Source organism: Phacochoerus africanus, chromosome 9, assembly GCF_016906955.1.
Source record: "Phacochoerus africanus isolate WHEZ1 chromosome 9, ROS_Pafr_v1, whole genome shotgun sequence".
Taxonomy (NCBI): Eukaryota; Metazoa; Chordata; class Mammalia; order Artiodactyla; family Suidae; genus Phacochoerus; species Phacochoerus africanus.
In genome coordinates, this window is record NC_062552.1 from 42859248 (window position 1) to 42885664 (window position 26417).

The 26417-nt window shown below is 45.0% G+C and overlaps 1 protein-coding gene across 4 annotated transcripts in view; it reads right to left on the reverse strand.

Annotated features, from left to right (window-relative positions):
- ADGRF5 (adhesion G protein-coupled receptor F5) overlaps nucleotides 1–26417 on the reverse strand; it is a 128386-nt gene that overhangs the window by 26171 nt on the left and 75798 nt on the right. For all 4 annotated transcript variants that reach the window (XM_047795162.1, XM_047795163.1, XM_047795161.1 and 1 more), the window contains exons 4-10: nucleotides 19206–19376; nucleotides 15637–15813; nucleotides 15397–15506; nucleotides 13472–13530; nucleotides 12214–12356; nucleotides 6657–6875; nucleotides 4708–4911 (exon numbers count right to left, since the gene is read on the reverse strand). In XM_047795162.1, coding sequence (XP_047651118.1) covers nucleotides 4708–4911; nucleotides 6657–6875; nucleotides 12214–12356; nucleotides 13472–13530; nucleotides 15397–15506; nucleotides 15637–15813; nucleotides 19206–19376 — 1083 coding nt within the window. The remainder of the gene's footprint in view (nucleotides 1–4707; nucleotides 4912–6656; nucleotides 6876–12213; nucleotides 12357–13471; nucleotides 13531–15396; nucleotides 15507–15636; nucleotides 15814–19205; nucleotides 19377–26417) is intronic.

Genomic DNA, 26417 nt, shown 5'->3' on the forward strand with positions numbered 1-26417 from the left:
TCCAATTCCTGCAGGACCTCACACCATCCTTTCTCTTTCCTCTCCCTTGACTGCAGAGCAATGGAAGGGACCGAATGCGGCCAGTACATTTGGGCTCCGCTGGCTGGGGTAGAGGCAGTAGGCAGGTACAAGTTTGCTGCCCAAAGTTAAATAATATCCAGTGAAGATTTCCCAGGAGTTCCTGTTGTGGCTCAGTTGTAACGAACCTGACTAGTACCCATGAGGATTCAGGTTTGATCCCCGGCCTCTCTCAGTGGGTTAAGGGTCCAGCATTGCTGTGAGCTGTGGTGGAGGTCACAGATGCAGCTTGGATCCCGTGTTACTGTGCCTATGGTGTAAGCTGGCAGCTGCAGCTCTGAGTCGACCCCTAGCCTGGGCATGTCCATATGCCACAGGTGCGGCCATAAAAAAGAAAAAGACAAAAAAGGTTTCCTAGGACACTGAGAATACATGGCTTTGAAAACTACCATCATTATCAGAAAGCAGTTCTTGTGGCAGATTCAAGGCACTCAACTCTGTTTTAAATGTTGACATTTCTCATCTCTCTCTTTTTCTCTCCTCTCAAAACTCTTACAAAATGGGTACCATTGTTACTATTTAAAAGATGGAAAGTCTACAGGTCAAGGAGGTGACGCAGCTTGGTCTGCAGTAGGAGGAGGGCAAAGCTGGGAGGACAGCTCTTCAGGACTAGATTGTACTAGAAAGCACAGGTTGTAAGGCCAATTTTTTCAGAGCAGAAGACTGAGGTCAAGTTCTTTCTTTTTCCTTTTCCTTTCCTAAGGCCAATTTTGTGTGCTTTCCTACAAGTAGAGAAATCACGGTTTAATTAATTAATTAATTAATTTTTTTGTCTTTTCTAGGGCCGCACCCGCAGCACATGGAGGTTCCCAGGCTAGGGGCTGAATCGGAGCTGTAGCCACCTGCCTACGCCAGAGCCACAGCAATGCAGGATCCAAGCCGCGTCTGTCACCTACACCAGAGCTCACGGCAACGCCAGATCCTTAACCCACCGATCAAGGCCAGGGATCGAACCTGCAACCTCATGGTTCCTAGTTGGATTCGTTAACCACTGCGCCACAATGGGAACTCCGAGAAATCACTGTTTAAAATCGGGTTTGTTGGAGTACAAATGCTGTTGCTTTTAAATCCCCCCAAGTGGTCAATACGTTCCTGGACAGGCAAAGCTAGTACTAGTTACAGGCAAACTAGGAGCTGCACTAATAATTATTAGTATCTCTGTTATGACTACTCCTAGCATAGTATTAACACTGTTACTCTGCTACCATTACCATTTATATCATCAGCCCACGCCTTAGAAAGACATCCTTATTCAAGAAAGATCACTTCTTAAAGTTAGAAATTCTGTTATTAATTGCTGATTACTTCCTTGCTTAGTCCTTGCTTTGAAAATACAAGGCAACCATTTCTGAGAAGCTCCAGATGCTTTGGGGTGAATTATTTCACTGGATTGCTTTCTGCTGACCTGGAAAAATGGGTGCTAAAAGAATTGGTGGAGAGTTCCCTGGTGGTTAAGGATTTGGTATTGTCACCGCTATGGTGTGGGTCACTGCCGTGTCGAAGGTTTGATCCCTGGCCTAGAACTTTTACAGACCATGGGCACAGCAGGAAAAAAAAAAAAAAAAAAAGATTGAGACTCTATTTGTAACTTAAATATATTAAAGGCATACTTGTCAAAATAGAACAAAGTTGATTAAATCCAATCTAAAGGAGAAACACTATCTATGAAAAAAACACTGGGTAGAGAACTTAAAAAATAACAAAATAACTTCTGTTTTTATATTCTAGAAATGTCATCACTAGAGTTCCCGTCATGGTTCAGCAGTTAACGAATCTGACTAGCATCCATGAGGACGCAGGTTCGATCCCTGGTCTTGCTCAGTGGGTTAAGGCTCTGGTGTTGCCATGAGCTGTGGTGCAGGCTGAAGATGCGGCTCAGATCTGGCATTGCTGTGGCTGTGGCATAGGCCGGCAGCTGCAGCTCTGATTGGACCCCTAGCCTGGGAATCTCCATATGCTACGGGTACAGCCCTAAAAAGCCAAACAAACAAACAAAAACCAGAAATAATATTACTGTAAATCTCAATTCAGGACCTCTGTTTCAAAAAAACAAACAAACAAAAAATTGGTGGAATTGGGAAAAAGACTGCTGCAGAGAGGGAGGAGGGCAGGTGGCCAGCTGAGAGTCTAAATTCATCAGTGAACCAACTGTGGGGGTCCCCAGGTGGCGAGCCCTGTGGCAGGAAGTCCTCTGTTCTGCCCTGGGTTCAGCCCGACGGGGGCATTAGGAATGTCTGAAGGAGTGGCCACCAAGGGGTCCCTGAGCATCTATACCTCGGACTTCTTGGCTCCTTTGCCAGAGGGCGAGGCATTTCACCTCTCAGACTTGAAAGCTCCCGAGTCGGTACCATGGGAACTCTGCAAGGTCCTTCTCCCATCTGGCAGTTCCTCCAGGACGCCTACACCTCCTCTTCCTTAAAAATCAGGGACGCGACTAAATGGGCCATATGTCAACAGGTTCCACAGTGACCAGATGCTCTTCCCATCCTCCGGAGTACTTTAAAGTGCTTTGCAAACTAGACGTACTCAGAAAACGTGGCATCTAAATGGATCCATATTGTATTTTTTTTTAATGATTTAATAGTGTCTGATAGTAACAGCTTTGTAAAATTTAAAGCTCCATCACACTGATGTATTTCATAGGTAAAGCTACATTTGGCTGTAATGATTTTTAACTTTAAAGACGAGCACATAATGCTGTCATTTTTTAAGGGAAGGGATGGTTACGTGAGCTTTCTAGGCAGAAAATATTCTTCTGTTTGGTATAAACTCTGCCAAATCAGCTCACTCCAATGCTGGCTCACCAGGCTTGTGTGATGGAGTTTGGCCAAGAAAAAAAGCCTGTGAGATAAGGTGAGTCCCAGGTCTTTTCTTATCCTATAGTGACAACTTTGGGTAAATCATTTAATTTGAAAGTCAATTTCCTTATTTGAAAATTGGAGACAAAAAAAAAAATGCCAGCTTCAAATCTGCGGTCAAGTTTAAATGTGATTAAAAGTGATAACATATTTTTTTCAAAATTGGTTGATCATAAACTATTATACCAAAAGGTCACCATTGCTATTTTAATTTATATTATTATTATTTTGTCTTTTTTGGGCTGCACCATGGCTGCACCCACAGCATATGGAGGTTCCCAGATTAGGGGTCAAATCAGAGCTGTAGCCACCGGCCTATGCCACAGCCACAGCAATGCCAGATCTGAGCTGCATATGCGACCCACAGCTCACGGCTATGCTGGATACTTAACCCACTGATGGAGGCCAGGGATCGAACCTGCATCCTCAGGGATACTAGCCAGATTCATTTCCTCTGAGCCACAAATGGAACTCCTTAATTTATTATTATTATTATCATTCATTAGTATAAACTTCAAGTGAGATCTCAGATCTGCAACAGAAACTGACAGGATCAGAAATTGATATTAAATGGTTGAGAGACAGGTTGACAAAGAAAGATATGAGACCACAGGTGCAGAGTCAGATAATATAGGAGGAAGCATGCCTTTCTCTACAAAGGCAGAGAAGTGGGAAGGACAGACACCAATAGGAGAGACACAGAAATGAGACACAGACCCCCCACGCCCCACGCCAAGTCAGACCAAAACTCCAGGGAGTTCCCATTGTGGCTCAGCAGTAACTAACCCAACTAGTATCCATGAGGATGCACATTTGATCCCTGGTCTCGCTCAGTAGGTTAAGGATCCAGCATTGCCGTGAGCTGCAGTGTAGGTCACAGACGCAGCTTGGATCCCTCACTGCTCCCGTGTAGGCCAGCAGCTGTAGCTCCGATTTGACCCGTAGCCTGGGAACTTCCCTATGCTGCAGGTGTGGCCATAAAAAGCAAAAGAAAGAAAAAGAGAGGGAGGAAGAAAGGAAAGAAAGAAAGAAAGAAGGAAAGAAAGAAAGGAAAGAAAGAAAAGAAAGAAAGAAAGAAAGAAAGAAAGAAAGAAAGAAAGAAAGAAAGAAAGAAAGAAAGAAAGGAAGGAAGAAAGAAAGAAGAAAGAAAAAGAGAAAGACAGACAGACAGACAAAACAAAGCTAATAACCTCATCGTTGGCTCTTTGCTGAAGAGGGAAAGGGAGATGGGACAAGCTTTTCTGTAGGGAAGACACCATGGACCTATGTCATCCTGTTGCTCCCTCTGGGGTCTCCTCTGCAAGGATCTTATCTATAACCTGAGCATGGTACCCGAATATATGTATTTTGGGAATTTTGTTCTAGACTGGCTAAGCTGGAACCAGCATCAAACCTACTACTTTTTTATTTTTTTAATTTATTGTATTTCATTTTTTTCTTTTTACAGCTGTACCTGCCGATACAGAAGATCCCAGCCACAGCAACTGGGGATCTGAGCTGCATCTGCAACCTACAGATCTGCTTGCGACAACATGGGGTCCTTAACCCACTGAGGGAGGCCAGGGATCAAACCCTCATCCTCATGGACGCTATGCTAGGTCTTTAAGCCCGCTGAGCTGCAACAGGCTCCAAACCTACTACTTTTTCACAGTCTGAAGTCTGGAAACAAAACAAAACAAAACAGTCACATGACATTCACTCGTTTACCCACCACATCTCCCATTTTGACTTGGCCAAGAGGCAAAAGACTATTCGCAGAAGAGCAGTTCACCTGGAATGCTTATACTCCCCTCTTGTTTCCATTCAATTTTACTCCAATTCGCAGTAATCTCACTGCAGCAGTTCAGAAACACGGGATTGTTGTCGCACATCACCTTCATGTTTTCTTGTGCCAAAATCCGGATGGGTGTAACAACTACTTTTTTTGTGGACCAATATGCAAAAACATCTATTGTCAGTCTGCAGATGTAGTCACCTGCAGGGAATACACAAAGGCATTCAGGATTACTCCATATGGCCGTTTCCTTAGAAAAATGAAAGCCTTGTCCCATCGGTCATGAGGATACTTCATGAAAATTCTTTTTTTTTTTTTTTGTCTTTTTAGGGCTGCACCTGTGGCATATGGAGGTTTCCAGGCTAGGGGTCCAATCGGAGCTGTAGCCACCGACCTCTACCACAGCCACAGCAACATGGGATCCGAGCCGCATCTGCGACCACAGCTCATGGCAACACCAGATCCTTAACATGAAACATTTTCAAAAGCACCTGAGACTTGGTCTAAACAACCCTTGAGGAACACTCGGGAAGTGCAGAAGGTCAGGGCAGGTATTTCTGATACCACAAGGTAAAGGGTAGAGAGATATTTGAAGGAAAAGAGTGGAAATCTCAGAGCCCTGGCTGGAAAGGAAAAAAAAAAAAAAAAAGGAGTTCCTGTTGTGGCGCAGTGGAAATGAATCTGACTAGGAACCATGAGGTTGTGGGTTCGATCCCTGGCCTTGCTCGGTGGGTTAAGGATCCAGCGTTGCGGTGAGCTGTGGTGTGGGTCACAGATGCAGCTTGGATCCCTCATTGCTGTGGCTGTGAAGTAGGTCGGTGGCTGCAGCTCTGATGTGACCCCTAGCCTGGGAACCTCCATATGCTATGGGCGTGGCCCTAAAAGACAAAAGACAAAAAAAAAAGTGTGGGGATGCTTCAGAGGTAGAAAGGACAAGAGTGGGAAAACCTTGGAGAATTAGAAGTTCACGGATAAGGTGGGTATCCTATTTAACTCTGCAGCAAATACATGATCGAACCCTCGTGCCTGCAGCCCAGCTTCTCATTCAGAGAAAGAGATGTTCCTGTTGGCACGTGGGTTGCGACGGGGCTCCTCAATTCCAGGACGTCGGTATAAGACACGTCTGTGGTTGCTGGGGGAGGGGCCGGTGGGAGGGATGACAATGAAGGACCCAAAAACTGGGGGACAGTGACAGTCACTTCTTGGTTATGGTGATAGTGGCCCAGGTGTACATATAGACCCAAACTTATTATGGTGCAGGTTTGGCCGTAAAAAGGAAAAAACAAAAAACTTATAAAGTTGTCCACTTTAAATCTGTATAGCTTATTATATGTCAATTCTACCTTAACCACCCTCTTCGAAATGCTTAAAAAATGTTTAGAAATGAATCTGCTTTTTTGTTTTAGGCTCCAACTCATAAGCTTCAGTAAGTGTGGAAAACAGTATTTGTCCCCCAAGGTCAATTTTGCTTGGCTTATTCCCTATGGGGTTCGTTTTCTTTCTTTTTCTTCCTTTCTTTCATTCTTTTTTCTTTTTGTTTTCCCCGCCCCACCCCATTTTTTTTTTCTTTTTATGGCCGCACCTGTGGCCCATGGAAGGGGCTAGGGGTTGAATTGGCGCTGCAGCTGCCGGCCTACACCACAGCCACAGCAACACTGGATCCGAGCCGCATCTGCGACCTACGCCACAGCTCAAGGCAACGCCTGATCTGTAACCCACTGAGCGAGGCCAGGGATCAAACCCACATCCTCATGGTTCCTCGTCGGCTTCCTAACCCACTGAGCCACAACAGGAACTCCACAGGTTCCATTTTCAATTTGGGAAAAGTTGAGCCTGGTGACTTCTTTTGGAAGAGGAAGATGCTATCTACACAGGCTGCAGTTTGATTCGTTCTGAGCCCTTGATTCCTTTCCTCGCCCGGATGGATGTACTGGCTGGAAACCCACCGGCATCCTCCTGAGTGATGTTGTAAATGGTGAAGCGTGACACGGAGGTCATGTTGAGCATGACCGTGTAGATGGAGAATCTGCTGCTGTTCTGGACCTCGAAGCCCCTTTCAACATGGTGCCAGGACACGTTGGAGGACGGGACTTCGATTTCACACATCAGAGTTACTGTATCCCCTTCAAAGATGATTTCTGGTGAGATGGAGAACTTGGTTTCATCTAGAAACCCAAAAAAAAGGTATTAGGATCCCAAAGAAAATAATGGAACCAATGCCACTCTACCCGTCGCCCCCGCCACCATCACCACTGGGGTTCTCACGAGGTCTCCATGGCAGCAAATGAGGCAACTGGTCCTCCTTGCTCCATTCCCTGGGCCACTGGGATCTGAGGTCCCAAGAGTGACAGTCCACCTGCTTCTAGGGACATAGTTTCCAGTCTGGGATCCTTTGCACACTTAACAGTCCTTGATGGTAGTTAATGGAGATCCCAGAGCTATTTTCAATATTTCAAATAATCTGTTAGAAATTTGCACATATGCTTACGAAAAAGCCATGCTAGCTAACTTAAGCATCAGGTTTCTTTGTTACTGACTCAAAAAATATCAATGGCTTCTTACCAATAACTGATACCTTGTGCTGACCAAAAGCTCTGTCCTGTGTCTTTGATGAATTAAAAGCAGGAAAACAAATTAATTTTCGCAATAAAGTGTGCTTGGGAAATAAGAATTTTTTTCTTTTCTTTTCGCTCTTTTTTGGGCTGCATCTGAGGCATAAGGAGGTTCCGAAGCCAGGGGTCGAATCGAAGCTGTAGCGGCTGGCCTACACCACAGCCACAGCAATTCCAGATCCAAGCCACGTCTGTGACCTACATCACAGCTCACAGCAACGCCAGATCCTTAACCCATTGAGCAAGGCCAGGGATCGAACCTGGGTCCTCATGGATGCTAGTCAGATTCGTTAACCACTAAGCCACAATGGGAACTCCAGGAAATAAGAATTTTTTAAAAGACCTAGTACCCATGGGTCCTTAAGAGTGGAAGCTGTGTAAACATACAGGCCTGGATTTGATTCCTTGTTCTATGCCAGGCATAGCTGTGTGGCCCTGGGAAACTTGCTTAGCGTCTCTGAGCCTCAGCTCCCTTGTCAGGAAAACAGGACAGTAAGAGCTGCCTTGGGAGGTGATTTGGAGGAAGACTAGCTCTTAACATTTTTTTCACAGTAAAATTCTGGAGAAACATGATATTAAGCCATTTCACAAATAGAAATAAAAACACAGTAGTTGCTATTTTTGTATGTGTTTTTATGGTTGTCCTTTGCTTAGACACCATGTAGATTTTCCCCTTTAAGCTGTACTTTGTCCTTCTTGAGTGCCATGGATTGAAAAAAATCAGAGGAGCTGGGAAAGGAGGCTCTGTGAGGCCTCTTTTGGATGGAGTTTCATGCTCAGGCTACACCCTTGTCATATAGTAAACATGGGGCTAAATTACCATGGAATTAACATGGGGTGTTATGATGCTCTGATCAAAATATCAAGGCATCTTAACACTTCTTATCTTTTTTTTTAGGCTCCTGAATAAAATAATATTTCAGAAAACCACATTCAGCTATTAGGAAGCAAGGCCGCCCCCTGTGAATATTTCACGTCGTAAACTGACAGGGAAAGTACACAAACTTTTGTTTCATACAGTAACAAAAAGATTTACTTTTATGAATAAACTTATGCTGATGTGGCTTGGAGCAAATTATTTACCATTTCTAAGCTTCCACTGCATCACCTGTAAAATGGAAATAATATCTAATTTATAGAAAATGGGCTTCACGGAGAAAAGATACAATAATGGTGTCCCTCTTTTCATTACCAAGCTGCTCATAGCGACAGTGCAGGGAAGTGCTGGCATCATGTGGTTACATGGAATTGATCATACATGTCGTGGGAGTGATTAATGAAAGGAGTGTTCTGACTTGTGGGTGCGGGGGGCCGGGGGGGGGTGGTTGGAGGGGGTGGGGGGGGTAGGAGGCCGGGGTTAGCAGAGGTATGCTGTTATATATAGAATGGATAAATCACAAGGTCCTACTATATAGCACAGGGAACTGTATTTAACAGCTTGTGAAAACCCATAATGGAAAAGAATAGTAAGAAAGAACACGAATGTGTAAATGAATCACTTTGCAGTACAGCTGGAATTAACACGACAATGGAGATCAACTGTGCTTCTATTTAAAAAAAGAAATGAAGAGAGTGTCCTAATTAAGGGAGCCTGCTGATTTAGCAAGCATCACCAGAGCATTAACATGCAACAAAATAAAAGGGATTATTCTGACGCTTGCCACGTGCCTTTCCTGTTTCAGGAAAATGGACTTCAAAAGAAGTTCCTGATACCCACTCGTCCATTCAGGATTTTTGTTTGTTTGTTTCTTTTTCTCTTCCTCTCCCTTGCATGCCTCACCCTTGCCATCTGCTATAATCATGATTTTTTTAAAGACCACCCAGCTACTTGACGTTTCTGGATCTTTGTACTTGGGATAAACCCCGCCAAGCCTGTGGAAAGCAGGCTGGCGTCTGAGCTCCTGGGTGGAGTTGCATGTGACTGCAGTTCATGTTTGCTGGTCTGAGGCTACACCAAAAACTAGAACCACAAACTAGGCTTTGAGAGGCAAAGGGAAATATAGATCTTCTGCAAAAGGGGGTGCGAGTGCCACTCACGACAACTTCGTGGCTTTCTAGAAGAGTAAGCCAGGGACACCGGAGCATTTTTGTGTTTTTGGACTGACTCAGGAAAACTGCTCAGGAAAAACTGCTCAGGAAAACTGCTGAATATTTATTCCTATAAATGGCTGGCTGTCTTCAGCACAGCTAAAATCTGGGGGAAAGAGTAATTATGAGTGAAGCTTATGTATGCCAGGGCCTAATATGCTCCACACCCTCAGAACCACAAATTAAAAAAAAAAATTTATAGGAGTTCCCGTCGTGGCGCAGAGGAGACGAATCCGACTAGGAACCATGAGGTTGCGGGTTCGATCCCTGGTCTTATTCAGTGGGTTAAGGATCTGGTGTTGCCACGAGCTGCGGTGTAGGTCGAAGATGCGGCTCAGATCTGACATTGCTGTGGCTGTGGTGAACATTGGACCCCTAGCCTGGGAACCTCCATATGCTGCTAGTGTGGCTTAAAAAGACTATATATATATATATATATATATATTTCTGCAGTTATATATATATAACTGCAGAAATTGGTACAGCATTGTAAATCAACTATAATTTTAAAAAAAGAAAAAAAAAGGAAAACAAAATTTCCCACCAAAGCATCTGCTAGCTGCGGGGTGGTGTTGGGGGTCAAAGGAGTGGTATTGCTGTCACTGCTTCTGGGTTAGTCTGCATTTTGAGGCCACCTATTCCCCTGCTTTTAATGTTCCAGTTTTCTTTGATCCCACAATCCCACTCCTGGGCATCTATCCAGAGAAAAACATCACTCGAAAAGATACATGTATTCCAACGTTCACTATAGCACAATATACAATAGCCAGTGTCCATCGACAGAGGAGTGGATAAAGAAGATGTGGTACATACACACGATGGAATATTACTCAGCCATTAAAAGGAATGGAATAATGGCATTTGCAACAATATGGATGAACCTAGAAATTATCATGCTAAGTGAAGTTAGTTAGACAGTGAGACACAAGCATCACTTATATGTGGAATCTAAAAAAAAAAAAAAAAGGATGCAATGATCTTCATTGCAGAACAGATAGTGACTCCCAGACTTTGAAAAACTTATGGTTACCAAAGGAGACAGGTTAACGGGGGAGAGGAGTTGGTTAGGATGGGCTGGGGGTTTGGGAAATTTGGTTGTGATGATCATTGTGCAACTAACTATACATATAATAAAAGTCATTGAGGTACAAAAAAATTTTCCGTTTTCCTCTACATCATGTCTGCCTTATTCATTCTGACTTTTTATTTTGCTTATGTTACAGCACTTTCTTACCATTGTGCATATCCCTTTCAGTATTTTATCTTTCAAAAGGATCTGATGTCTAGAAATACTGGCAGAGAATATAAAGGGAAAGAAGATGACCCTGTGGCAAGGATGGACTCACTCCTGAGAAGGGGTGCCCCTCCTGAGCTGAGCTCAAGACACGGCAACATCGATCATTTCTTTTCTCTCTCTCTTTTTTTAATTCCTTCCTTCCTTCCTTCCTTTCATCCTTCCTTCCTCCCTCCCTCCCTTCCGTCTGTCTGTCTTTCTTTCTTTCTTTTGCTTTAGGGCCACAATTGTGGCATATGCAAGCCCCAAGCTAGGAGTTGAATCGGAGCTACGGCTGCCGGCCTACATCACAGCCATAGCAATGTGCGATCCAAGCCACATCTGTGACCTATACCACAGTTCACTGCTACACTACAGCTCACAGCAATGCCAGATCCCCAACCCACTGGGCAAGGCCAGGGATTGAACCCACATCCTCATGGATACTAGTCAGATTCGTTTCCACTGTACCACAATGGGAACTCCCATCATGTTGTTTCAAAGAGGAATCAGGCCCTGCTGTACAGAACAGGGAACTATACCTAATCACTTGTGATAGAACATGATGGAAGATAATACGAGAAAAAGAGTGTGTATTTATGTATGGCTGGGTTGCTTTGCTGTACAGCAGAAATTGACAGAACACTGTAAGTCAACTATAATTAAAATTTTTTTTTTTTTTAGAAAAAGAGGAATCACCTTTACTTTGGAACCATGGACCCTGCCCACCAAACATCTGCGCACTGGCCCCCCTTCCTATCCCCTGAGAAACAGTAAGTCCAACAGTAAGTTCAACAGTAAGTTCAACTCTGTTCCCCATTTTTTTTAATTTTTATTTTTTTTTCTGTTTCCCATTTCTAAAATGAGAGAGAACATTTAACCTTACCACAGCTTTATGTGGTATTGCTGGCACTGCTTCTGGGTTAGTCTTCATTTTGAGGCCACCTATTCCCCCTACTTTTAATGTTCCAGTTTTCTTTGATCCCACAAGCAGTGGTTCTCAAACTTTCTATGCATCAGAATCACCGGAGGAGCCTGCTGAAATACAGTCTGGCCCAGGTTGGCTTGGGGTGGCCCCAAGAATCTGCATTTCTAGTGAGTTCCCAGATGGCGCCAGTGCAGCTGATCCAGAGGCCACCCTTTGAGAACTAATGCACTGACATCACAATGGTCCCCTAGTCAATATCAATGCATTTCATGAATAGCCCCCCCACCATATTAGTTCTGTTTTTTGGATGTTTTGGGTTCTGTTAATAAAAAAAGTCTATAAACCCAGCTGGCTCTGTGGCCCCCTGGTGACATCTCTGCATCCTGGAAGCCCCCATCCAACAACTACAGTGACATTAGCTGTGTTAGGAGGATCTGCACTGGCCCGAGATGGGGAGATGGCACTAAAGTCCTGGGCCGGAAGCTGGTGAGTCTGTCTCCAAGGAGTTTGTTGTAAGGTGATCTTTAAGCATAATGATAGGTACCATTACTGTATTGAAATAGAATGTATCTATAGGAAAAATGTAGCTCTGTTCTACTTACTACTGTAAGTAATGTGGAAGGAACTGCTGTCCAGTTTGTAGGTCTGGTTGAGGCTCTGGGTTACTTGCTCATTCGCTTTACGCATTAATTCCAGTGGCGCTGCTGTCGACGTGACTTCATAAGCCACAACCACACTTCCGGGCCTGCATGGAGATCGCCCAGTTCAGTAAAGCCATATATGATCTGGAAGAGTCTAGCTCCTTATGGTTTACTTGCATAAGAGAAGAAAATGGTGAGAACAGCCCGGGAACCTTTATCTTCCAGGGTTCACTAAAATCCACCCATTTCCAAGCTCTGGTTGAAAGCCTGAGGCTCAAACACTCAAGGGTCTGTGAATAGGCAACATAAGCAGCTGGAATAGATGGGGGTGGGGGGGGGAGTGAACTGAGTCCCATAAGCTGGTCTGAGGGTTGCAGCCACCACACAGAGACTGTTTTCACACCATTATCAGCTTTGCCGAATATCCAGTGATGCCAAAATCCTGAATGTCTCGGAAAACCTTAATTTTTTGAACTGGCAACTAACTTTTTGCAACATTGCACACACCCAGTCAAGGCTGCTAGGGCGCCTCACCCCAGGAGAGTGTTGTACTCTGTGCACTTGACCACAGAAGGCAACACTGTAGTCAAGCCTGGCTGGTCAATGTTTTTTTTTTGTTGTTGTTGTTTTTGTTTTTTTTACAGCCACCCCCTGGCTAGGGGTCTAATCAGAGCTGCAGCTGCCAACCTACGCCACAGTCATGGCAACCCAGGATCCGAGTCTGTGACCTATGCTTCAGCTTGCAGCAGTGCTGGATCCTTCCCCCATGGAGCAAGGTCAGGGATTAACCCACATCCTCACAGATACTAGTCGGGTTCTTAACCTGCTGAATGGCACCGCCTCCTTTCTTTTTTTTTTTTTTTTTTTGAATAAAGGCATCATCATTGCATGACATTATTTCATTTTTCATTTTGATATTTCTGACCTCCCTGGATGGCAAACATTATTCCTTGTCTCTGTTTGCAAAATTCTTGCATGCATAGAATGAACACAAGTCTTTTTTTCATTTTCCTTCTAAGTAGGTATATCTCTAAGGATGGAGTTACTGTTCTCAATATTTTCTTATCCTTTAAGCCATGGGAACCTGGCATCATCGTCACCTTTTCCAACTTGCCCCACTGAACGTCCCAAATAGTGCCCCTCAAAGGGACTTTTGCTTTTTCACTAGCATGTTGGTTTTTGCCATTGGACAAAAATGATCCAGTTACAGCATTCTTACCTGAACCCTGTCACAGTCACCAATTTGAAGCCTGGTAAAATACTGTAACCCTTCCAGAACTGGAAAACAAAGCAAGACAAGTGTCATGGTTCAAGGTCCTCTGAGAGCTGTGTCGAACAATTTGAAACAAGAGTTAATTGACTCTGATCACCTTGGGTAAAATGGTCTCCTGTATGTTTTGCTAGTGCTGGCATTGACTGATCTTTGGAGAAATAACTCCTATCTACCTAGGTCATTCTGGGTTTTCTGGGAAGCAAACGCTAGGTTAAAAGCGCAAAAAATTTACTTGGAGAGATGCCTAAGGGGAAAAAATAGGAAGGCAGCGAGGAAGGCAGGAGTGCCATCAGACCCGAGTGAAATTAAACGAGAGGGTAAGTTGGATGAAATCATCCTAGGTCGAGCCTGGGGAGGTTCCGTACAGCCTTCAGAGGAGTCCCATTTCTGCTAGACAGACCTGCCCTGCTCATTCACTGCTGGCGGGCAGCAAACACTGCCGCTGGTTACCAGGGCAACCGCTGCGACCCTTGTCAATTACATTCCCTGTAGTTGGAAATCTATGAAGCGCATTCTTGCAGCTGCCACACTGCCAAATCCCTCACGATCCCTCACTTAACATATAGCAGCTTTGGTTAAGCCAATGGGGTTTTTGGCTGATGGTTTTCCTCCACTCTGTCTCCCTGAATACCAACCCCACCAGAGATTCAATTTGAATCAAGTGACTTTTGTAGGCAGAGGTGAGGTGCAAAGCACTGTTAGGTGGCTGGCTGGGTGGGATCCGAAGATTACTATGTAACTGTCTTTTTCCTCAAAAGTAACTTAGTACCAGGGACATGTGTAGGAGAGGGATTCTCACTCTGTTCAGAACAATTAGGTGCCGATTATGCACAGATTATGCACAGAAATGCATATGCATTAGATGTCCCAGAGCACTTTTGTAGCAGCGCTTTGTCATGGCACCCAGGAACAATGGTGATATTTGCGTGGCTTCTTGGTGTAAGTGGAAGGCTATTCCTGTCTGAGGCAGGGGTTTGGGCTCCTAGAAAGTTAAGGGGAGACACTACCTCAGCCCACCTGTAGTAAATTGTACCACGCCAGTGGTACACTAGCTCTGTTTCAAATAAGCTGACTCACACAAAGTATTTAGGTTTAGATGAATTAATCTAATGTAAAGCACTTAGAATAATATCTGGCACACAGTTTGCACTGGGGGGAATATTCTCTATTTTCACATGAGGAAATTTACATCTGCCTTCAGTGTGAATGCCTGGGGACTTCTAGTATAGAGGGGTTTGGAATCCTCTGTGCCAGACGTGGGCTGGCGTGCCCAAAAGATATTCAGAGTTTCATCCATGTGGTATATGAAGACGAATAGAAATGCACCTTCCGATGATTCTAGACCAGGTTTTTGGGGCCTCAGTTTTCAGTGAGTTGATGCCACCAAATTTTTACTTTTTTTGTTGTTTTTGCTTTTGGTTTTTGCTTTTTAGGGTCTCTTCCATATGTGGAAGTTCCCAGGCTAGAAGTCGAGTTGGAGCTGCAGCTGCCAACCTACACCGCAGCTCATGGCAATGCCGGATCCTTAACCCACTGAGTGAGGCCAGGGATCGAACCTGCATCCTCACGATACTAGTCAGTTGGGTTCATTACTGCTGAACCACAACGAGTACTCCCAACGCCATCAAATTTTATCTGAATCAATCCTGTCCTGGGAAGAAGTTCCACCTATAGGTCAAGATGATGTCATGCTTCCCTGAACGCTGTCTGTTTTGAGCGCTTCTTAATTCATCATCCCAGATGTCTAGAAATATTTCAACATACATTCATACATTCTGAGAGACTTAAGCAAACTGCCCACCATAAATGCAATGGATTCAGTTCAGCCCAAAGAGTTTGGTGGTTAAGAAGCTCCTGGGACCAAAACTTACTGCTGTTTCCAAGTCCGTCTTGTAGGACCGATAAAGGGCAGAGGAAGAGTTCCTGAGATCTTCTTGAAAGCCCACATTGAGTTTGACTGACATTCTCAGGGTAACAGCAGCTGGAGAACACAGGGTGATATTTAAAAATCTCATGTTAGCATTTGAGTACACACAGGGCAGAGAGACTTTTGTTAGAGTTGATATCAAATAGCCACTCAACAAACAAACATTCAGTGAGCAATTGCTTACCTCCTTGGAGCTGGCAGAAAGGTCCCTCGGGAGGCAGTCCCTTAAGGCAACTGCAAGGACTTCCGGCATGGGAGCCATCATGCTCTTGACAAGTGAGATGGGGGAGGCACCGTTCCTGAGGCCACCTATAGCCTGTCTCGCAGGAGCACCAGATTTCATTTCTAGTCGGTCTGCAGACTGGCATCAACCAGAACAGTGAGGAGAGAGAAGATGGTCACCACCTTTGTATTTATAGATCACAAGTATTTATACTTGTAGGAAACCCTAACTCAACTCCATATTGTCCTTCTGGGAAGTTCCGTAGTACTTCCCGAGATTCCCACAATTCCTGTATGCGTCACCTTGCTATTAGGCATGGCCATTTAGAAGATGATAACTCAGGCTATCCCTGGGGCTGCCTACAGTGACAATGTGATAAAGAGATTCCCAGACTTAGAGTGTATGGCATCCAGCCTCCAAGATGACCCCTGACCATCCCTGACTCTGGGTATTCACGACTTTTTATAATTTCCTCTCATATTGTACTAGGGTTGATCTGTTGACCAATAGAATATAGCAGAAGTGGTGGGCTATCAATTCTGAGATTAGGTTATAAGAGACACTGTGACTTCCCTCTTCATTGTGCATTTTCTCCCCTTATCTCTTGCTCCGGGGGAAGCCAGCTGCATTGATGAGGACATGTCATGGAGAGGCCCACATGGTTAGGTTTGAGTCTCCAGCCAATAACTAGCAAGGACCTGAAGCCTCCCAACAACCACACAAGAGAACTTGGAAGTAGGTTTTCCAGCCCCAATTGGGCCTTCAGATGATTGCAACTCCCGTTGACGGCTTGACTACAGTCTCATAAGACATTTGAGCTTCAGCCACCCAGCTAAGCTCCTCCAGGATTTCTGACTCTCAGAAACTGTCAACTCCTTCTCTGAGGTGAACTCTCCCCAGGCTCCCCTACCCCATATAACACCCCCCCACACATTCTCCATCCTTCTACCCCCTCAGTCCCATCCTGAAATCCACAAGCTTCAGACTCCCCCAGTGAATCATCTAACCATTCATCCTCTCAACCTGTGAAGAACCAGACTCGCAGGCAAGATAAATTAAACTGTCCAAGTTTGTTCGCCTCCTAAAGAGAAGCTCATTTAGCCAACATGTGAAATCGGGTTAACAAACTTTTAAGTGGTATAAATAGTGGAGTTTCTTAACATCACGCCTCCTCCAACAGAACAAAATAAACCAGAGAGAGTTTGTTTCGATGTTACATTGATGAGTTCCTGCTGTGGCACAGTGGGTTAAGAATCTGACTGCAGCGGCTCATGCTGCTGCAGAGGCATGCATTTGATTCCCAGACCGGTGCAGTGGGTTAAAGGATCCAGTGTGGCTGCAGCTGCAGCTTGGATTCAATCCCTGGCCAGGAACTTCCATATGCCCTGGGTATGGCCACTGAAAAAAAAAACCATGTCTACTTTGAGTATATGTATCACAAACTCACAACTAAAGCTCAACTGTTCATAATCACAAGCTGGTCAACAAAAGCAAATCACTTGACACGTACTGGAAGAGTGGGTGGGGCAGGCACAGGAAGATGGGAATGGGAAACTTTGGGGTGCTTAGACATGAATCATGAATCATTATCCACCACCCCTTCACCTCCTCTCTGAGGTCAACTCTGCTTTGTTTACTCAGTTTGCTTTCTAGTTTGTCAAAGAGACATGAAAGTTTTCCATTTAAAAAAATTGGGGAAGGAGGTCCCATGGTGGCTCAGCGGTTAATACATCTGACTAGCATCCATGAGGATGAAGGTTCGATCCCTGGCCTTACTCAGTGGGTTAAGGAACCAGCATTGTCGTGAGCTGTGGTGTAGGTCGCAGATGCGGCTTGAATCTGGTGTTACTGCGGCAGTGGTGTAGGCTGGCAGCTACAGCTCCAACTGGAGCCCTAGCCTGGGAATCTCCACATGCATGGGTATGGCCCTAAAAAAAGCAAAAAAATAAAAATAAAAATTGAGGAAGCAAAACAGATTTGATTAAAAAAATCTATCAATTAGTTTTCCCCCATTCATAGGGGAAATAATTTTAAAGGCAGAAGAGCTGTGATGAGGGAGAATGTAGAAGGGTGTTTCTATGTTGCTCCAAAGTGACTAGTTTTGTGAGATGTCCTTCAGAAGAGTCCTGTGTGCACATGCATTTCAGGACCTTGGAATAAGCTTTCAGCTGCTGGAGGACTCACAGAAGCATCCATGCGTGAACCAAAAACTAAAGGAAATTAACAACCATGTAGAATTTGGTGGGAAATGGCATCCAAAGAGAGCTAGCTCAGATTCAAGGAGCATGTATTTAGAACTAAAAATTAAGATGCACAAGACTGATACTGTGATACTTTTTTTTTCTTGTTTAGGGATGAACTTGGGGTGTATGGAAGTTCCTAGGCTAGAGGTCAAAATGGAGTTGCAGCTGCCGGCCTACACCACAGCCACAGCAACACCAGATCTGAGCCGCATCTGCAACCTACACCACAGCTCATGGCAACACTGGATCATTAACCCTCTGATGAGGCCAGGGATCAAACCCAAGTCCTCATGCATACTAGTTGGGTTCATGACCACTGAGCCACAACAGGAACTCCCTGTGATAGACTATTTAAAACAGGAGAATTTGCGAAATGAGAATTTTATTCTTTGCCTCTATTTCAGAGTAATAAACAACTCCTAGTGCTTTTCCAGCTTGCAAAGCCGTCACCTTGCTAGGACAGGGGGCAGTCCCATCTCGCAGCTTCTGTGGGATACAGATGATAGTTCAGAGACATAAGAGAGCTACCATGACCTTGAAAGGTAGTCTGTGACCAGAAATCCTAACCCTCCCATCTGGGAAGTTCAGCTTAATGCCTTGCTTCTGTTCCAGACATGTGACTGGATTCTTGATCTATTTCTTCATCTCCGCTGCCGAAAAGAAGGGAACTTGCTACTTGTTAGCATCAGAACTAGTCCTTGCTATACCCACTGACTGTCCAGGTTAAGAAGACCCTGTGGTTTGTCATTAGCCTATCTTGGGACCACTCTGTGATGGCAAAACACACAAACCACCAAGCAAATAATTGGTCACCATTAAAAATAAGGACACTGGGAGTTCCTACTGTGGCTCAGTGGTAACAAACCCAACTAGTATCCATGAAGGTGTAGGTTCGATCCCTGGCCTTGCTCAGTAGGTTAGGGATCTGGCATTGGCCTGTGGTGTGGCATAGGTCAAAGATGTGGCTTGGATCCTGCATAGCTATGGCTGTGGTGTAGGCTGGCAGCTCAAGCTCGGATTAGATCCCTAGCCTGGGAACTTCCATAGGCCACATGTGCAGCCCTTAAAAAAAAGTAATAAATAAATAAATAAAAATAAGGACACTGGTTGCAGAGTTTACCAATAGGGACTTGGCCCTGGAAGGCTATGAAATCAGCAAATTTCATATCAGGCCAGTTGGACCACTTGTTCACAAAGTATCCTTCGCTCTGATAGCAGAGCTCAGACGGTCTTTGTCCTGTTAGACCAGACCCTCTTCCTATTTAAAGCAACGGGTCATTTACTCACCTGTTGTCACCTCAATATTCAAAATGCTGGTGGCTGGGTCAGTGTCATTTCCTTGAACTGGAAAACGGAGGCTGTTCAGGTAAGCTTTGATAGGCTCCAGGAAGGAGGCATTTTCAAAACTGACCTCAATATCGACCGTGAACTCTGGAGCTGGAGGAGGACGCACGGCAACTGGAATGAAAGCACACGCAGGCGGTAAGAACTTGCGGGGCAGGGGGGTGGGGGTGGGGGTGGGGGGCGGGCGGTGCAGCAGAGAGAGACAATGATGGACATTTTATCACTTAGAACCAATGACAGGAACACATAGATGCCGGACACATCAAACTTTAAGAATTTCTAATGAACAGGAGTTCCCTGGTGGCCTAGCCGTTAAGGATCTGGTGTTGTCACTGCTGCTGCTGGAGTCACTGCTATGGAGCAGGTTCGATCCCCAGCCTGGGTATTTCTGCATGCCGTGGGCGTGGCCAAAAAAGATTTTTTAAATTAGTTTTTTAAAAATCATTTGTTTGTGTATATATATATTTTTTCTACTGTACAGCATGGTGACCTAGTTACACATACATGTATACATTCTTTTTTCTCACATTACGTGTTCCATCATAAGTGACTAGATGGCGTTCCCAGTGCCACACAGCAGGATCCCATTGCTGATCCATTCTGAAGGCAACATTCTGCATCTATTTACCCCAAGCCCCCAGTCCCGCCCACTCCCTCCCCTTCCCCTTGGTAATGAACTTCTTTAGAGAAAAAAAAGAGTTGGTTTACAGACTACCGCTAAGCCCCCTCTCCATGGAGCTTCCTGTCTACAACTTTACTGTTTAGAGGAGAAAGGCAGCAGATCAGTCTGGTCTCAGCACTGGGGTCTCCAGCCATCTGAGAGCTTCACAGGCCAAGCTCCCGACTTGTCCGTCTTCTTCATTCCCACACCCCTCCTTGGTGTCCAAGGCCAAGGACAGCTGTGTGGAGAATGGACTATAATGGGACAAGAATAGAAGCAGGATGAGGCTTGGCAACCGTCTAGACAATCAAAGCCACGGTCCTGGCTCACCAGAATGAGTCAGTATGTGTCTGACACCATTCAAAGGGCACACATGTATTTTGAGAATGGAACAAGGAGGCAGGGCTTGCAGACTGCTGGGAAAAAGTTATCTAATGAATTCTCTTTGCTCTCAACCTAGGCACACAGTGCGGGCTCTTTGTTCTTACTCTGTATGCCCCCTGTCCCCAGACTGGTTAACTGGCTGGCATTCTAGACGCGTCTGCTTCTCCCTCCAGGCAAGCCCGACAGTGGACTCCTTGGAACATTCCCAGTTTCCGATATTGCATCATGCCTGGGTCACTGGCTGTAAGCTTCTCAAGGGCAGGAACTGCCGCTTTTACTTCTCAAGGCCTTACTCACTCCATCTGGCACAGAGCTCATCACATAATTAACATGGCCCAATCGGTTCTTGGGAATCTGTGATTTCTGGGTTGAGTCACTGATTCTGCCTTCATCACTGCCAGAATCTTTGGCTCATTCTTGGCTGAAACGTATAACCAGAGCAGAAGCTGTGGGCTTGGTTAATGGGAACAGGAGAATTTTTTATGCAGCTATGTTGAGAAGACAAGTTGTCAGTCAACAGCTGATGACATTTGACTGTCACTTAGTCAAATAAGGGAATGATTAGTGATTATCTGCAGAACTCTTAAAAATAGAAAACCTGCAAATGTATTTTTATGTATATATTTACATATGTATTTAATGTTATAACATTAAAATTCTGTATCTGTTTTCGAAAAGGGCAACGGATTTTCCCCATAATATTGCCAGATTGTTTTAAATATCCCAAAGATTATTTACGCAAAACACTAAAATGGAGTAAGTTTACAACGTGAAACTCCAACTGATTAATGTTTTTTGCAGAAAACAGTAATACTTGTCCTCTTAGAACTGTAAACTACGTCTTGTTTTTCTTTTCTTTTTATAGCCACACCTGCAGCATATGGAGTGTCCCAGGCTAGGGGTCGAATCGGAGCTGCAGCTGCCGGCCTACACCACAGCCACAGCAACACCAGACACGGGCAGCATATGCAACCTACACTGTAGCTGGCAGCAACTCTGGATCCTTAACCCACTGGGCGAGACCAGGGAGCAAACCCGATTCGTCACAGAGACAACGTCAGCTCCTTAAGCTGCTGGGCTGCAATGGGAACTCTTAAACTATGTTTGTCTAGACCTTCAGTTTTATTCACCGAACTTCTAGAGAATTATTTTGGTATCTTTCAACTTGCTCTAACAATTCAAACTATTTTTTAAAATGTCTGGGAGTTCCCATTTTGATGCAGTGGAAACAAATCCGACTAGTAACCATGAGGTTATGGGTTCGATCCCTGGGCTTGTTCAGTGGGTTAAGGATCCGGCCTTGTCATGAGCTGTGGTGTAGGTTGAAGATGTGGCTCAGATCCCGCATTGCTGTGGCTGTGGTGTAGGCTGGCAGCTGTAGCTCTGATTCAACCCATAGCCTGGGAACCTCCATATGCTGCAGTTGCGAATGAGGCCCTAAAAAAAAAAAAAAAAAATCTGCGCACGTGTTCTTAAAATTAGGAATGCATCTTCACGTAAATTTCCTCCTTATAAAAATGTCTTTACAAGTAGATTGCAGTGACTTTTAAAAGCCAATGTGGAATCTCAGTCTGTCATGATACTATGCGTGGCTTAGAATTTCCTGTTTAATTTCTGATTTGCAAATGGTTCTATGATGAAAAGGAGCTTCCTGGAATCTGCTAATCTTCATCAGAATGATCCTAACCCCAGACACAGTATGTTGCCCTCTGGGAATGTCTGCAAGGAGGGCAGCTGCAAGATTATCTACCAGGTCTGCCTTTGAGCACCTTCTTCCTGAAAAGTAACGCAGCAATGTTTATCCCCTCCAGAGCGTTCAGAAGCTCCAAGATCCTCTTTCCTGTGGTCAGTCTGCTCTCCTCCCATGAATGTAAACAGGATTTCCTGGACGGTAGCTGCTTTTGAGATGAGTACATTCAGAACCACCCACTTCATCACCTGCATTGTCGCCTCCCCAAGTCTGATCCCAGCATGATTTCCCTGCCTGTCTTTTTTTGTTGTTGTTGTCTTTTTTGTTGTTGTTGTCTTTTTTGTTGTTGTTGTCTTTTTTTGCCTTTTCTAGGGCCGCTCCCGCAGCATATGGAGGTTCCCAGGCTAGGGGTCAAATAGGAGCTGTAGCCGCCAGCCTAACCACAGCCACAGCAACGCGGGATCCAAGCCGCATCTGCGACCCACACCACAGCTGTGACCCACACCACAGCTCACGACAACGCTGGATCCTTAACCCACTGAGCAAGCCCAGGGATCGAACCTGCAACCTCATGGTTCCTAGTCGGATTCGTTAACCACTGCGCCACAACGGGAACTCCGTCCCTGCCTGTCTGAAGGCCATTTCTCTCATCCATCCCCGAGCCCACTTCTTCTCTCTGTTCTTTACAGATTTGAGTGGAGAACAAGCCTATGCCTAAAAAGCGCATGCTCATTCCTGGATGTTACCATCCCCCTTGCAACCGAGGTGGTTCTTCCTCTGAGATCTTACAAGGCGCTGAGCCAAAGGCTTGAAATGCCACTGAGAGGACAGTTCCTGTAACTTTAACGAGTTCCAGACCATGGCATTTGTGCAGGTATTAAATCAAGCACCAGCCTCTAAGGTCCTCTTCCCTCATCTGCCTCTTTCGCGCTTTGACAACTTCTAAGGCGGTTTCAGAATAACCCTCCGCCTGAGCGTCTCTTCTCCACAGAGACTGAAAAGGATGGGGAAATTTTCCGATAGAGAAGGAAGTGTCTTCTCCTTGAAAATGGTCGATTCTTCAAAACAGGCTCAGAAGCACCAGAGGAACTCAGAGGGCTCTGGGCTTCTGCCCTTGGAAAGCACCTGTTCCGGCGGGTCCCACCCCTGACTCATGATTATCCACACGTAGGGAATTCTACACACACAGAGATGTTGGAGCTCCAACCCAGGTTGATGGCTAAGGTCCAGAAATCTGTAATTATTTTTCAATTCCCACCGGTGATTCTAGTGATCAAGCAGGTTTGGAACTAACGTTCTAAGTCAAATGAGGATACTAAGAGGATAAACTTGGAGAGCCAATATTAGCACTTAGCTTTTTTCTTTTCTTTTTTTCTTTTTTTGGTGTGTGTGTGTGTGTGTGTGTGTGTTTAGGGCCACACCCTGGGAAGTTCCCAGGCTAGGGGTCCAGTCGGAGCTGTAGCTGCCAGATGCCACAGCCACAGCAATGCTGGATCCCAGCTGCATCTTCGACCTGCACCACAGCTGATGGCAATGCTGGATCCTTAACCCACTGAGCGATGCCAGGGATCGAACCTGCATCCTCATGGATACTAGCAGAGTTCGTTAACCACTGAGCGGTGATGGGAACTCCTTAACTTTGTTCTTTGTGCTTTTTTGTCTTCAGACCCCTTTTCTGCCCTGACATGGTCTGTCTGGATTTTCCTACAGAGGCAGTCACACAGTCTTCAAGTACATTTGTTTCCTTTCATTCTCCTCTCTTTCCTGGAGGGAGCCCATATCTCCTCTTCATTCATTGTCACCCAATGGATCAAAGGTAATTGTAATAAAAGCAACAATACTAACAGCAGCTGCCATTTGCTCATTGCCTGGCCATTTCTGGGGCCCTGAGGACAGTGTGTATACCCCCATTTTGCAGATGAGAAAACTGAGGCCTTAAAGCATTAAAGCTTCATGAAGAGCAAATGTTAGAGGTGGGATTGGAAATCACATTTTTCTGACTCCAAGGTCTATTTTCTTTTCATCATACTCTGCCACAGCTCAAATGGAAGGTGACAATGAACTTGACCACTTTGTAAAGTACAATGAAAAAAAAAATGCATGCATTGGTAAATGTGTCTTTAGAATTGATGTGCAATTCGCAAAGTAAAACTTGAAATCAAATTTAAAGGCAAAATTATTAATCATAAATGGAAAATGGTGTTCCTTTCATGGCTCAGTGGAAACATATCTGACTAGCATCCATGAGGACGCAGGTTCAATTCCTCGCCTCGCTCAGTGGGTCAAGGATCTGGCATTGCCGTGAGTTGTGGTATAGGTCGCAGATGCGGCTCGGATCCTGCGTTGCTGTAGCTGTGGCGTAGGCTGGCAGCTACAGCTCCAACTAGACCCCTAGCCTGGGAACCTCCACATACCGCGGGTGCGGCTCTAAAAAAGCAAAAACAAAAAAAAAAGATCTTAGAAATCCACATGGTAATCATTGCTATTTACATGCACAAATTTTGACATTAAGCCTCGCTAGGTTTTATTTGTTTTTCCTTGGTTTGTTGATTTGGAAGTAACTTCTCTTATTTTTTACCGCCTATTTCTGGCTCTGTGCTGGGTGCTGGGGACACAGGTGACAAAAAAGAGGCAAAGCTCTACTTTCATGGATCTGTCACCTTCAGGCAGGAGGCACACAGGGAGTTCAAACCTCAGCATCAGGTGGTTCTAAAGGGTGTAGGGGAAAATAAAGCCGGATGAAGAGACAGAGTGGCAGGCAGAATGGGGGTGGAGAGTTCTTTTTTGCAGACTCATTAGAAAGTTGTAAAAGTCAAGCACAAATGTGGGTGAAGCATGCAGAGATCTGGGGAAAATCACTCCAGGGAAGAAAAAATAAGGGCGAAAACTTCCAGGTGGCAACGTCTGTGGCTGGTGTGCAGAGGAGCAGAAGAGGAGCCTCCTGATTTGGGGGAGTGTGGGTCATTCCTCCCCAACCAGAGGATCGTGGTCCTGCAGGCAAGCAGAACACAGACCCGCCACTGGGCCCGAAGTCCCTGTAATGCCCCAGGAGTGTTGAGTTTAAGGGAAGAAGCCCAGATGCTTGGGATCAGCCCATAGGGTGGGATCAGAGGCCAATTCTGCTCACAGGCAGGCCCAGGGTTGGGGGGGGGGGGCTGTCTGTCTCACCTCCTTCAAACCTGAGGACCCCAGAGCTTGGGAAAAGGATGCTGGTTGTCCTGCCCCAGGTTACAAGAGACCCAGGAGGCAAAGGATGGTTCCTCCACCTTGGTGTGAATGTGTATTTTAGAGGCCCTTTGGTGCTCTCTGGCTGCCTCTGGACCATCTGATTCCAGACAGTTTAATGTGTTTTCTTTGTCTCAGGCTCCTTCACCCTGGCGTTGTTTGTCTGAACTTTTCTGACTCACTGATGACCCAGTGGAAGGTAACCATCCGGGTGTCATCAGTGTCCCCGAGGCAGGCCCTATTGGCAGGTCTGGGAGGCACACACCAACCAGGATTTCCCCTCTCCTTTCCCATTAAAACACTGCCGGCCATACGGTACTTATCTTAGAGACATTTCTGGAAAGTTGGCCACAAACTTTGACAAGCTGTGCTTGGTCTTAATCACAGCTGTTTAAGCAAACAATACTGTTTTTGCCTGACCACTCTAATGGGCATCACAGCTTCTCAAAAGTCACAGCCTAAGTTGATGCAGAAATGAATCTCCCTCAAAAGGATACATGCACCCCTATGTTCATTGCAGCACTATTCACAATAGCCAAGACATGGGAACAACTTCAATGTCCATTGACAGATGATTGGATTAGGAAGGTGTGGTACCTATACACGATGGGAAAAAAAGAGGAAAATAATACCACTTGCAGCAACATGGATGCAACTAGAAATTCTCACACTAAGTGAAGCAAGTCAGAAAGAGAAAGACAAATACCATATGATATCACATATCTGGAATCTAATATAGGGCCCAAATGAACCTATCTATAGAGCAGAAACAAACACATGGACATAGAGAACAGACGTGTGGTAGCCAAGGAGGAGGGAGAGGGAATGGGACGGACGGGGAGTTTGGGGTTAGTAGGTAGGAACTGTTACATTTAGAATGGACAAGCATTGAGGTCCTACTGTATAGCACAGGGAACTATATCCAGTCACTTGTGATAGAACATAATAGAAGATGATATGAGAAAAAAGAATGTGTGTATATATATATATATATATATATATATATATATATATATATAAAACCAGGTCACTTTGCTATATAGCAGTAATTGACAGAACATTGTAAGTCAACTATAATAAAACAATTTAAAAATAAAAATAGGCAGCAGATCATATTTGGCCCATGGGCCATGGTTAGTTGATCCCTGGTGTAGAATGTTATTTTGTATGTTTGCGGAATAAATGAATGAATACC